This window comes from Dendropsophus ebraccatus, chromosome 4, assembly GCF_027789765.1.
Source record: "Dendropsophus ebraccatus isolate aDenEbr1 chromosome 4, aDenEbr1.pat, whole genome shotgun sequence".
NCBI classification, from domain to species: Eukaryota; Metazoa; Chordata; class Amphibia; order Anura; family Hylidae; genus Dendropsophus; species Dendropsophus ebraccatus.
Window position 1 is genome coordinate 94,795,180 of NC_091457.1, and position 14,782 is coordinate 94,809,961.

The window sequence follows — 14,782 nt, forward strand, 5'->3', positions numbered from 1 at the left end:
GTATGTAAGCAATTGGGGATTGGGGGATACATGGTTTGCTGAATGGCAACAGCAGGATCAGGGTCAGGATCATGATCCATGAGGGATTAAAACCGTACAGTGACGTAAGTCATTTTACATAAAAAAATACATGCACATTTGTACTCCTTTACATATATGTATTTGGTACACATACTATTTTGCCAACTATGCTATCAACTTTGTTTTATGGGAAAACCCCTTTAATAAAGGTATCATGTTTTCAGAACTGCAGATATGTGACATAAGGATGTGGTCATGAAGTCAGGAAGGTATATATACAACAAGCAATATTAGGGGATAATGAAGTCAGGAAGGTATATATACAACAAGCAATATTAGGGGATAATGAAGTCAGGAAGGGTCACAAATTCCACTGAAGTACACCATACTCTCTGCAGCCTGAAATGGCTGATGACATTTAGATGCATTTAACTGTAAAACATGTATGTAATTTGCAGGGTAACATCTGTTTAAAAAAAAAGCATTATGAGCTTCAGGAGGAGCCCAGTGCTTTGTCCCAACAAATTCACCCATATACAGTACAGGAAAATCCCCTAGAATGCACCATCCTCACCTTGAAGCTGCTATCTCTGCTTTCTGCTTGGCAATGTTACTCGCCCTTTCAGCTTGTTCCACGGCCCGGTCCACTTTCTCCCGGATCTTGCTGGCTCTGAGTGGGATCAGATTTTTCCTTTTTCCGCTCACCAGAACATTTTGCTTGTATTTCCCTTCCTCCTTTGTCCCATCAGGAAAAGTCATGCACCCATACCCGTGCCTCTTATTATTGGCCCATTCTCCTTCATACTTTAGACCGTCTGAGCGTTGACTAACTCCGAAACCAGACCGCTTGTCATGCTTCCATTCCCCCATGTAGACTTCGGTTGTGGTGGCATCTATGTCATCTTCGATCACCGAAAGTTCAGTCTCCCCCTCACCCAGGCTAATGGTGGAATTGATGTCGCTTGCGGTGGAGCTCACAGTGCTCATGCCGGCTTCACTGCGGAATGAGCTCTGTTTGCTCCGCTGGCTGGCGAGGGAGCTTTTTGATTCTGACTTTCGAAGCTTCAGGCCACTGAGGATAGACCTTCTAAAGATTCCCTTCTTCTTGTTCTTTAACATTTCAGCGTCACTGTGGGCCATCAATACAAACCCCCCTCTAGAAACGGCCGGGCTGCCAGCCACCCCACAGGAGGTATCTGGATGCATTGCTGTCCCATTGGTGTGCTCACTGCGGAGTGAGTTTATAGAGGTCCGAAGGGGGGACCTGATAACAGCAGCCATTCCATATGGCACACTCTGGCGCACTCCATAACCCTGGCGTATTCCAGCTGCCCACTGACCTTGGTAAGTACCTGGAAAAAAACAAAAAATGCAGCTTAGAATGGCATTAAGCTCAAAACCTTCAAATTATTAGAAAAGATCTTATTATGAACTTATTTCCTTAGAGGATGAACAAACCACCCAAGACAACATTGGCTTTCACTTTTATCTTTGATTTAATTTACGTCTATAAAAGAAATCTTTTTTAAAAAAAGTACTTATCAGCTGCTGTATGTCCTGCAGGAAGTGGTGTATTATTTCCAGTCTGATACAGTGCTCTCTGCTGTCACCCCTGTCCATGCCCTTAACTCTGCAGATCAGCAGCAAATCCCCATAGAAAACTTCTTCTGCTCTCCAGACTGGAAAGAATACCACTTCTTTCTCGTTCTTTTCTGGTTCCTTTCATTTTATAAATGTGCACCTAAATGTGATGTAGTGATCTTAAAATATAAAATAGAAATGATGCAGGCACCAAGACATGTTCTGCATGACTAAAGGAAGAAGGAACGCTTAATCTGACTCGGAAGTGACAGGTAGAGGCCTGAGGATTAAACACATGGAGCCAGATGTGGCGCCAGCTCAACTGAGATTCGTAGCGTTGCAAACACTTGAGTTAAGTACCCGGGAGCTGCCGCAGTTGTGGTTGTTTGTACAAACTGTTCACCGCATCTTAATTTACAGATCAAACTTGTCATAAGGTTTCTCTTTCTGAGGGTTAACAGGTGTCAGGGAACTGAAAAAACTGAAAAAAACAATATTAAGGAATAGAGATGACAACAAGTTTGAAGGGGTTGTCCAGCGAAAATCTTTTTCTTTCAAATCAAGTGGTGTCAGAAATTCATATAGATTGGTAATTTACTTCTATTAAAAAATCTCAAGCCTTATCAGCTGCTGTATGCCCTGCAGGAAATGTTGTTTTATTTCCAGCCTGACACAGTGCTCTCTGCTTTCTTAGGCCTTTTACACACATTCATGAGGTTCATAAGTGCAGGTGTCTGATAGATGACACTCCATGTGCAACCCACAATCATGGACTGTGCATTTTTTAAAGGGTTTAAAGTCTATGGAGGCCAGGCTGCATCCATACCGTATAATGGTTCTGGGAAATTGCATGGACCATGGCATCCAATTATGCACATATTTGGATGCAATGCTCCAGTGAAGGAAAATCTTAATGCTTCATCATGCCCAGGCATTTTGGACACAGTTTAAAGGGGAACCATCGTATATGTCCCAATTGTACAGGAGCAGTGAAGGAGGAAGGTATGTTTCTTACCCTCCTCCTTGGAGCTGTTCCGGTAAGACTGTTAGGAGCACTGGGGTAACTGGAGCACACGGGTAACTGTACCAGAACAACACCAAGGAGGAAGGTAAGAGAGATACCTCTCTCCACAGCGTCTCATGTGCAATAGGGATATATCACCAGGTTAGATTCGTCTTACCTTTCCTTTAAATCATGTAGATACATTCCAAAATCTTGTAGAAAATCTTTTCAGAACAGTTGAAGCTATTACAACTACTCTGAGAGAGCAACTCCTTATTAATGCTGTTGGGTTTAGAATTGGATGCTCTAAAAGCTCCTTTAGGTGAAATATATAGTGGTTCCAAAACTTTGGTCCATATAGTATAAGAGTCTGTTCATACTGCGGAATACAGACGGAAATTACGAGCGGAATCCCTGCTGCTCAGAATTCCGCCTGCCTCAGTGTCTCAATTATAAGTAAAGGGTGCCATGTCAATTCATTCAGCGGAGAGCCGCGGAGAGTGGAGGCACCCTATACATATCTTATCATTGAGACACAGAGGCAGGCGGAATTTCAAGCGGAGTCCACAGCAGGGATTCCGCCCGGAATTTCCACCTGTTTTCTGCAGGCCCTACATGTGCAACGTGTTGCTATTCAGAAGACAAGAAGGAGTACTGCTTAAAAAAATTAAATTCCTTCCTAAGATTTATGAGATCACTAGTAGTAACACTAGCTCATTCCTCTTCATGTCTCTCGAATGCTATTGGACTAAGATACCAGTTAGGGTTAAATAAGGTCTTCTAAGGCAAGCGGCCATAATGTTTATCAGTTTTTCCACAAATTGAAAAAGCATTTTGCCTCTTTTTACAGGTGAGTCAGAAGAATTTCTACTTTTACATTTTACAGGGAAGAAGCTGTTTTGATACCTGGAGTCACAGTCTGAGGCAACTACATGAGCTGCGATATTGCACGGCTCAGCCCAAGAGAATAGACAAGAAGCCAAACACACAGACAAAAGAATTAAACTCTAGAGAATAGTGATGTTGTTTCTCTCATAGATTCCTGAAATTATCTGCTCCTGACTCAGGCAACTTATAAAACGCAGGAGACCTTCCATAGAAATCACCATCATCAGGGAGCAGATACACCAGAGATACTCACTCTGCAGGGAGATCCCCCCCCCCACAAAATTGCATTGCAGGTCATCAGTCACCCCTCAGCCTATTATCTGCATCCTGCCAGTTGCTCCATTAATCATTACTTTTACCATTAGGTCTCAGAGATATGTTCCCCACTATCACATTGCCAGACAAGCACAGATCCCAAGAGGAAGCTGGCAAAGCACACAACAGAGCACAGCACCATTCAACATCACAGGCTTCAGCCATAGATCTGCAGATTTAATACCATTCTTCAAATGACACATTTTCCTTACTTGACAATTGTGAGTCACACACTTAACACCTTTTGTGTCCCATAATAGCACAAGTGTGAAGAGTGAAACCTCAGTAGATCACACTCCACAATATTTATAACGTGCATTATGCAAACATTTACCGGGTGAGGTCTTAACAGAACTTAATAAGAATTTACAGCATCTTATCACGAATGCATTTTCTGCAGGAGCCTCTAGCATGCCACAGTAGGCTTTATATTTTACCTTTATGGCCACGTTCACACAACATATATTTTAAATTAATCACGGCCGTTGTTGCGATTTGCAACAACGACTTTGATGAATTCACAAAAATGCATTGTGCTGAAATTAATGGAATCCTGGCCGGAGTGTATACATATAGTATACACTCAGGCTGGGATCCCTAGCGGCCGCAAGAAAAACTTTCATGTCAGTTTTGTGCGTCCACTATTCATTGAATAGCGGCTGCACAAGACTGACAGAGCACACAGTTAAATTGCAGCTCCAGCTGCACTCTCCATTGTGTGCAATGGTGAATTGGGATGAGGGCACACGCAGATGCGCCCGCATCCCAATTTATGAGAAAAGCAGTTTATCCGTCCGGCTCATTGTCAGTCGCCACTCTATTCCCATTCTTTAAAGGGAACCAATCAGCTTGATTGTGCTGATATGGTTCCCTGTAGCACAGTATAGAGCTCCTGCGCAGCTCACAGAGCACACCAGCTGTGGCTGCAGCAGCAACTTTATAAAGGTGAAGAATAGGTTTTATTATGTCGTGCGAGGCAGGGAGAGGGGCAGCAACTAGTCATCTGGGTGGGAAGCCGCTGGTGACTAGTCGCCGCTTTCTGCCTGTCAGCGCGCAGTGCGGGGATGATTGACAGACAGAGAGATCCGTTAGTGTGCTGCAGGGAACCATGTCAGCACAATTGTGCTGACTGGTTCCCTTTAATTGAATATAAGAATATCATGGCTCTTTGCCCTTCTTCTACACTTGATGGGTTGCTAAGGTTACACTTCCTGGAAAAGGAGAAGTCTAAGGTTCTTACCAACCATGAGTGTGAGGTAGGCCTGAGCTGCAGCCCTCCCATTTCCATGAACTACTTCTATAAAATAAATAAACACTACCATAGAAAGACCTACTCAATAACAGGTGTGTCTTACTTTTTTTGTGATCATGGCTTGCGGATATTGGGGAACAGATTCCACAAGTTGGAAAATGTCCTCGATCCTCAACATGACCCATGCCCACAGCAGCAGCTCTGTCAAATCTGGCATATTTTTTGGTGTAGTAGGAGCAGACCTAAGTCTCTTATATCCCAAATATATTCAACAGGGTACAGTTTGGTGAGTGGGTAGAGGCAAGGTAGAAGGGAGAGTTAGGGTACTAATACGAAGCTATTGGCTGATTACTAGTTGTTGCGGCTGATAATCATTATATGTAATAGCTCATTTTGTAAAATAATTGTTTTACAATATGAACCAAAATCACAATAATCATAGCGATGCTCCAAAGATTGTCAGGGCAGCCCCTCCCGCTGCTCCCCGTGGCACCCCTGCTCCTCCCTGCTCAATGTCTGTGCATGTAATAGTACAGTCAGCAATCGGAGAACGAGGAGCAAGAGCTCCTGACTTCACAGAGCATAGTTTGAAAGATGCCACTGTGGCGGAGAAGATATGGGTGCAGATGGTCAACTTACAAGTCGCCAAAGCCTTCACCATTCAAGAATTGTCTAGTTAAACACTCTGGAGACCATGACATTGTAGCCTGTTTAACCCCAATAGTGCACCCCATGCACAACTTTTTGCTTTTGACAGTGGCAATCAGTATGATTTGGCAGGAAATGGACTCTAGACAACTATCTGCTATTCTGTCTATTCTAAAGATTGGAATTAATGTGTGGCTAAAACCTATGCAATTCCTTTTTCATTATATACTTTGGTGGAGATTTATCAAACATGGTGTAAAGTGAAACTGGCTCAGTTGCCCGTAGCAACCAATCAGATTCCACCTTTCATTCCTTACAGACTCTTTGGAAAATCAATTTACACGTTAGAAGCATTCAGGTCCCAGAACAAGTAATGAAGGGATCTTTGGGCATCCTCAAACATAACTTTTCGTACGTTCCTACCCATGGTGCCCATGAGACTAACAATTCATTCCATACTTTTTATTATCTATTAAGTCTCCATTCTGAGCTGCTGCTTTCTGTTGAAGACACAAAAAACTGTGTGTTGATCTTTCCTCTCCGTCCCCCCTCCTCCCCCTTCCTTCCAAGATGGTGGATGTAAACAAGTCCCTGGCAGGCTTTATCTGCAACTCTGTAACTTCTTTGTAATGCTGAGAGGGTTAATTGGAGGTCAAGTTGCTGATAAACCCACTATTATTAATCCTCCCGGAACTACAAAGCTGCTACAAAGTTGCAGATAGGGACTTGTTTACATCAGTCGTCAGTCAGACATCAGTTGTTAACATCAGTCGGAAGGTAGGGGGAACAAGGGGGATACAGAGAGAAAAGATCACACACAGTTTTTTTGTGTCTTTAGCAGAAAGCAGCATTTAAGAACTGGGAGAAGGAGACTGAATAGATAACAGATATAGAATAAAATAGATAACAGAATAGAAAAGATAACAGGTATAGAATTGTTAGTCTGAGCATACGCATATGAAAACAGAGCGACCCCGCTCTGAACCGCCGCGATCCTGGGTGCCGCGTGTAGCCCGGGATCGCGGCTATTAGCGGGCACGGTCTGATCGCCGTGCCCGCTAATCAAGTAATCGGAGGTAGCTGTCAAAGTTGACAGCTGCCTCCAATTAACGGAGGCAGCCATTTCCTGGTGTCTAGTGGGGGCCTGCGTGTTTGCAGCCGGCCAGGGTCTGGACCCCGGCTCGGCACTCGTTTGTTTTCGGCTGCAGCAGCTGAAAACAAACGAGTGCCGATCTCATTGATCTTTGCTGTATAAGTATACAGCAAAGATCTCAATGAGAGATCAAAGTGTATATACTAGAAGTCCCCCAGGGGGCTTCTTGTATATGTGTAAAAAAAAAAAAAGTATTGTTATTAGTAAAAAGCCCCCTCCCCTAATAAAAGTTTGAATCATCCCCCTTTTCCCAGGTTTTGAATAAAAGTGAATAAATAAATAAATAAACATGCTTAGTATCGCCGCGTGCGTAATCGCCCAAACTATTAATTAATCACATTCCTGATCTCGCACGGTAAACGGTAAGCGCGAAAAAATCCCAAAGCAAAATTACGCATTTTTGTTCGCATCAAATCCAGAAAAAATTTAATAAAAAGTGATCAAAAAGTTGTATATGCGCAATCAAGGTACCGATAGAAAGAACACATCATGGCGCAAAAAATAAAACCTGACACCTGATAAAAGCGTTATAAGTATGGGAAGGGAGTGATTTTAAGGAACGTATATTTGTTAACAATGGTTTGTATTTTTTACCGGCCATCAGATACAAGAAAAGTTATACATGTTACATATCATTTTAATCGTAACGACTTGAGGAACATGCGTAAAAAGTCAGTTTTACCCCAGGAAAATGGCGTAATAACACAGTCCCCCCAAATAAAAGAAATGCTTTTTTTTGTTCAATTTCACCACACATTGAATTTTTTCCTGCTTTTGCAGTGTACTTTATGCAAAAATTCAGCCTGTCATTGCAAAGTACAATTAATGACACAAAAAATAAGGGCTCATGTGGGTTTCTAGGTGGAAAAATGCAAGTGCTATGGCCTTTTAAACACAAGGAGGAAAAACCGAAAACGCAAAAACGAAAATTGGCCCCGTCCTTAAAGGGTTAAAGTGTCACTGTCGTTAAAATTTTTAATTTTTTTTTTTGCAGAAATCAATAGTCCAGGCGATTTTAAGAAACTTTGTAATTGGGTTTATTAGGCAAATATGCCATTATCTGCATGTAAAAAGCCTTTTCCCAGGCCCCTCTCTCCTCTCCTTTCTGTCATCCACTGGTCAGAATCAGGAAATCTCGACTGTTTTCTTAAAATTGCCTAGACTATTGATTTCTGCAATAAAAATTTTAATGACAGTGACACTTTAAGATCAATAAACTTTCTAGGGCTGGAAAGGATTAATGCCCTGAAAGATAGTAATGACTGATAACAGATTGGAATCTCTGTGGGTAGTGGGTCTGGAAGCTACAGGCCCACTGGTTTTAAATAAAAGAAATGATTTAAGTGTCTTTCTGTAAGATTTGTTACTTGTTAGAATTTTATGCACATTTTGTCAGATGTATTCACCTGTGATTATTTCAGACTCCTCCTCCCCCCTGACGTGCCCTCCTTCTGCAGAAAGGCTAAGTGCCTGAAACAGGAGGCATGTTATGCACTTTAACCCATCCCCTCCCTGCTATGAGATCTTCGAACAATAAAGTAATGCCTGCAATCAAGATTCAGTGAGTGCTGGAAGTATTTTCTTCATTTTCCAATGCATGCATTCTCTTCTCTGATCCATGCACCCCTGGAAGGGCTACTTTTATTTATCAGGACTCTCCGCTGGTACCATATCCGGCTCTATTTACACAGCCCCTACATGGCTGGCATGCTGTTTATACCCTTTGCATATGAAACGTTATGTTTGAGTGGAATACCTCTTTAAGGTGGTTTAAATAATAAAGTAGACCGACTAAGGTGGTGTAAATAATAAAGTAGACAGACTGACCCCCAAGTAGGTAATTGTGAAGTACAGACCACATTTGGTTTTATGGTTTTTGTTATAAAAGTTTAACGACTTTCTTCCTTCACCTTTCTGAATCTGTAAGGAAGCCTTTAAGTCCGAGTAACATTCGGGTTACAGTGCAGCTTAGGATGGATTTCACTCTTCGTTTTTGCCATCCGTTTAACTCATCCTTTTAAATGGTTACATGGCAAAACAGCTGACGTTGCTTGATACGGCCGACTGGCGGATGAACATCACTTCATTTTAATTGGAATGTGGGCACGTTCGGGTGTGCCCACACTCCAATTAGCCATAGCAAACAATGTAAAGTACGTCCAGGAGCCGTAGTTTACATTGTGTGCACAGTCTATGTTGTGTGGCCGCTGTTCACTAAATAGAGGCCGCACAAAATAGACATGTCTGTTTTCTGTGCGGCCGCATGGAACCCTGGCCGTAGTGTATGCAGTGTGTATACATAACGGCCATGGTTCCCTAGGCTATAATGTAATCGACCACTGCAAATCTGCAACAACAGCAGCTGTTTGATGACTACTTACGTTGTGTGAACGTCGTCTTAACTTATACAAAAATGTGGTCAACCAGATCCAAATGGATTGCACACAATTACATCCATTTTTTTTTCCTCCATAAAATCTATATGTTAAACGGACTGTGGCATATTATGTCAGAAATCATCTATTGGTGTTTATTGTATGAATACCTGATTAGTTTATAACAACGTCACAGAAAAGCATGTGACAGGGATATGGGTATTTTTGGGCTGTCATCTGTTAATGCTCCTGTATATTCTTGTACTATTGCATTAAAATGTCAATAAAATCTTGTTTCACAAAATTAAAAACCTATCTGCTATGTGTCCAAGGTCCATTGACGTCTTGGCCCATGGAAGACTTTGTTTGCAATAATTGTCAGATTTATCCTTGTCAGATCTCAACACTCAAATTCACTGCATGCTCCTGTAAAATGCTAAATCATAGGAAGCACTGGCCAAAAGCTGTTCATCATGGAGTAGAACCAGCTATATTATGGTATCAAAGGATTCCTCGGAATTACAGTGGACATCTTTAAATGGTTAGGTACATCTTCCAATGCATATATTGTACATAAAAAGTCTAGAGAGATTTGGAATTGGGTGACACAGTAAAATCTGCACTGGTTATCACAATGGTTTCGCCCCGCTTTCCCATTAGCAGATCTGCTCTAGATAGGGAAAGAGAGACTGTAATAACTTGACAGAAGAGGACGATTCAAGGACTTCTATTTCCTGGTAATTTTTTCATTTTTGAGGGAGATGCTCTTGGATGATGGAGGCTGTTTCAGCACCGAGCTTCTTTATAAGGTACAGGCATGCAGTTCTTTAGGTTGTTTTTGATCTGCTATGTGTCTGTAAGACAGGGGCCTTTCTTCTCGCATCCCAGAACGCTCAATGGAAAGCTTTGTTATAAAATAAAAAAGCGTGCTGTCCTTTTCTGGAACAGTTTTCCTCAATGTCGCCATAAAAATTGCACTGACTCACTGTGCACATATTAAGAGGTAGATGAATAAATTAGGTCACTGACTGTTTCCTTCCAAAAGTGTTTTTTTTTTTCTCTCTCTCTATTTTTTCTGGAGCTAAAATTGGCATGTAGAAAAGTCAGGTTGTTAAGCTGCAGGGATACAAGTCAGACTAACACATTCACTTCCAACTTATGTCAATGGCTGGTGTATAGGAATGGCATAGAAGATGGTAGCTGTCATTAACTAAATTGTTCACGATTGTGAGAGGGCACATTGTGAGGCCACGAGTGTACAACATTTCTATTTTCTATTCATCCAGGATGTCACACAAATACAGCTCTTCTCATTGGTCATGGTTTGGTCCTTTTATACAACTGTAACATTTTATGCTGACTGCGCTTTGTGAAGCCTCGGAGTAGATCATAGAGAAGGTACTCCGCACCAGAATTCAATAGAGCACAGTGGCAACTTCACTGGCATTGTAGCCAATCCATTTACTAGAGAACAGCAGTGATATCACAGAAAATGTGGCATATCTATTCAAAAGAGAGCAGCAGTAACATAACAGAAAATGTGGTATATCTATTCAAAAGAGAGCAGCAGGGACATCACTGAGAATGTAGCCTATGCATTTACTAGAGAACAGCAGTGACATCACAGAAAATGTGGCATATCTATTCAAAAGAGAGCAGTGGTGACGTCACTGAGAATGCAACAGTGGTGACCTCACTAAAAATGCAGTTAGAGATTATTGGTGACATCACTAGAATTCAATAGAGACCAGTGGTGACATCACTGAGATTGCAGCTTATCCATTCACTATAGAATAGCAGTGACATTACTAAGAATACAGCCTATCCATTAACTAGAGAATAGTAATGATGTAATTAAGAACCCAGTCTATGAATTTAGTATGGAATAGCGGTAAAATAACTGAGAATGTAGCCTATTAACTAGACAGCAGTGGAAACATCACTGAAAATGCAGCCTATTCATTCACTAGTGTGCAGCAATTATAACGCTGAGAATGCAGCCTATTCATTCACTAGTGTGCAGCAATTATATCACTGAGAATACAGCCTATTCATTCACTAGTGTGCAGCAATTATATCACTGAGAATACAGCCTATTCTTTCACTAGTGTGCAGCAATTATATCACTGAGAATACAACCTATTCATTCACTAGTGTGCAGCAATTATATCACTGAGAATGCAGCCTATTCATTCACTAGTGTGCAGCAGTTATATCACTGAGAATACAGCCTATTCATTCACTAGTGTGCAGCAATTATATCACTGAGAATACAGCCTATTCTTTCACTAGTGTGCAGCAATTATATCACTGAGAATACAGCCTATTCATTCACTAGTGTGCAGCAATTATAACGCTGAGAATGCAGCCTATCCATTCACTAGTGTGCAGCAATGACATACAATCTAGCCTTCTCATTTCATGATATAACACAGTTAGGGGACGTTGTAAATTTTCCTTACATCTTTGAGCATAGATATCCAGCATCAACATTCACATATCTGTTAGGCTTTACAATATATCATGCAGGTTAAGGCTATGTTCACACTACGTAAAACTACGGCCGTAGTTCTCGGGGTGGAAACATAGCCTATCTTCAATGGGATCCCAGCCAGCGCGTACACACATCGTATACTCTCCGGCCGGGATCTGTGCGGCGCCGGAAAAAACTGCCAGGTCAGTATTCTGCGGCCGGAATTCAGTGAATTCCGGCCGCAGAAGGACCTGTCAGTTCACACAGTGAAGCAAGCGGCTCCGGCCGCTTGCTTCACTCTGTGCTATGGGAAGCTCTGATGCAGGCGCGCGCTAATGCGCCCGCATTAGAGCTCCGTGGACAGAAAGATCACCCGGCCGGTACTTAAGTACCGGCCAGGATGATACGGGCTAAGACCGTAATGTGAACATAGCCTAAAAGAAAACTGATTTCCAAAATTACAGCTCAAAATATACAGTCGTGCTCAAACATTTACATACCCCGGCAGAATTTTTGCTTTCTTGTCCTTTTTTCAGAGAATATAACACAAAAACCTTTTTTCCACCACTCATAGTAAGTGCTTGGGTGAAGCCATTTACTGTCAAACTATTGTGTCAAAATCATAATGATAACCAAAAACATCCAAATGACCTCGATCAAAAGTTTACATACTCCAGTTCTTAGTACCATGTATTGCCCCCTCTAACATCAATGACAGCTTGAAGTCTTTAGTGGTAGTTGTGGATGAGGCTCTTTATTTTCTCAGATGGTAAAGCTGCCCATACTTCTTGGCAAAAAGCCCCCAGTTCCTGTAAACTTCTGGGCTGTCTTGCATGATCTGTGTGCTTAACATAGAAACATACATGATTGTTGGCAGAAAAAGACCACTGTGTCCATCTAGTCTGCCCTTTTAGTATTTCCCTTCTTATTATCTTATGATAGATATATGTTTATCCCAGGCATGTTTAAATTCTGTTATTGTAGATGTACAAACCACATCTGCTGGAAGATTGTTTCAAGCATCTACTAATCTTTAGGTAAAGTAATATTTTCTCATGTTGCTTCTGATCTTTCCCCCAACTAACTTCTCACTGTTTCCTCTTGTAAACCCACTTAAGATCTCTTCAGATTTCCCCAAAGTAGTTTGATTATATTGAGATCAGGAGACTCCAGAACCTTCACTTTGTTCTGCTGTAGCCAATGACAGGTCGACTTGGCTTCCTGTTTTGGACTGTTGTCATGCTTGAATGTTCAAATATGTCCCATGTGCAGCTTCTGGGTTAAAATGCAAATTTGCTTCCAGAATTTGCTGATAACATGCTGCATTCATCCTTCCTTCAACTCTGACCAAGTGTACTGTGCCTTTGTAGCTCACACATCACCAAAACATCAGCGATCCAACTCCATGCTTTACAGTAGGAATGGTGTATCTTCCATCATAGGCCTTATTGACACCACTCCAAATGTAGAGTTTATGGTTGTGGCCAAAAATTTTGATTTTGGTCTCATCACTCCAAATTACCTTGTTCTAGAAGTTTTGAGGTATGTCTCTGTGCTGTTTGGCATATTGTAGGTGAAGTGGCATTCGTGCAGTACTGGCTTTCTTCTGGCGACTAGAACATGCAGCCCATTTTTTCAAGCGCGTCCTTATTGTGCATCTTGAAACAGCCACACTGCTATTTTTCAGAGAGTCCTGTATTTCAGCTGATGTTATTTGTAGATTTTCTTTACATCACAAACAATTTTCCTGGCAGTTGTGGCCAACATTTTTGTTGTTTTTTTCCTAAATGTGGTTTGGTTTTTACAGAGCCCCTAATTTTCCATTTGTTAATCACAGTTTGAACACTGCTGTTGGCATTATCAATTCCTTGAATATCAGAACAAAGTGAAGGTTCTGGAGTAGCCATCTCAGTCTTCTGAGCTCAGTATCATTGAGCCACTCTGAGGAAATCTCAAGTGTGCAGTTCATGCAAGACAGCCCAGGACTTTACAGGAACTGGAGGCTTTTTGCCAAAAAGAATGGGCAGCTTTACCATTTGAGAAAATAAAGAGCCTCATCTACAACTACCACAAAAGACTTCAAGCTGGCATGGATGTTAGAGGGGGCAATACACGGTATTAAGAACTGGGGTATGTAAGCTTTTGATCAGGGTCATTTGGATGTGTTTGTTTGTCATTATGATTTAAAAAGAGAAAACACAGTAAATAAATGGCTTCACCCGACCACTAAACAGTGGAAAATAAATTATGTTAGCATTCATATTCTCTGAAAAAAGAACAAGAAAACAAAAATTCTGCCGGGGTATGTACACTTTTGAGCACAACTGTAGCTGTGTCCTTGGTGAAGGGTGAATTAGTTCCTTTCTGAGTTAGTGTATACTACACTTACTACTTACCCAAGCATATAGACCCTAATAGCATAAATGATTTTTATCTGTGAATATATCATAGTTTAATTATCACCCTGTGCACTGATATTTTTTTGTTAGTATGTATATTGTAGTAATGATCAATAAAAGGTTTTATTGGGATTTTTTTTATATATTTCTGTTCTACATATTCATGATTAGCTATGTATACTATGTGTTCTATGTGTGGCCTGAGACTTCAGAGCAAGTAGTAAGTTTGCAGCATTTAACTCCTAGGCACTCTATAAATTACACCCCCTGGCCACAGTTCTCACTTCAAGCATCACAAAGAGGATTATGTGATTTAAAAACACTTCTAAAACCAAATCACCTTCCTGACTAAGCCCTTCGCTCATGTGCAGGACATACCTTCAGCCAGTCACGGAGGTACAAGGAGGACTTTATCAGATTGTTCCTAAATGCCATGTGCCGTGCTCCACTAGATGCCATATATACGGTATAGGTGCACAAGATGTTGTATCACTTGTATCACAATTCCTCAACATTTCAAGAGCTTGTCTGTCAGTGAAAGGTTACACTCATGGAAACCGTCCTGATCAATGCATTGACACAACTGTGCATATATATGTGGACATAGTAGTAGAAGGAGATACTAGCAGAGATACTAGTAGAAGGCACCCCTGTATCATGAGTCATAGGGAGGT

At 41.4% G+C, this 14,782-nt stretch overlaps 1 protein-coding gene across 1 annotated transcript in view; it reads right to left on the bottom strand.

Moving 5' to 3' along the window:
• LOC138789789 (junctophilin-3-like) overlaps nucleotides 1–14,782 on the bottom strand; it is an 84,801-nt gene that overhangs the window by 47,822 nt on the left and 22,197 nt on the right. Inside the window, exon 2 of the mRNA XM_069968599.1 lies at nucleotides 596–1,373. Coding sequence (XP_069824700.1) covers nucleotides 596–1,373 — 778 coding nt within the window. The remainder of the gene's footprint in view (nucleotides 1–595; nucleotides 1,374–14,782) is intronic.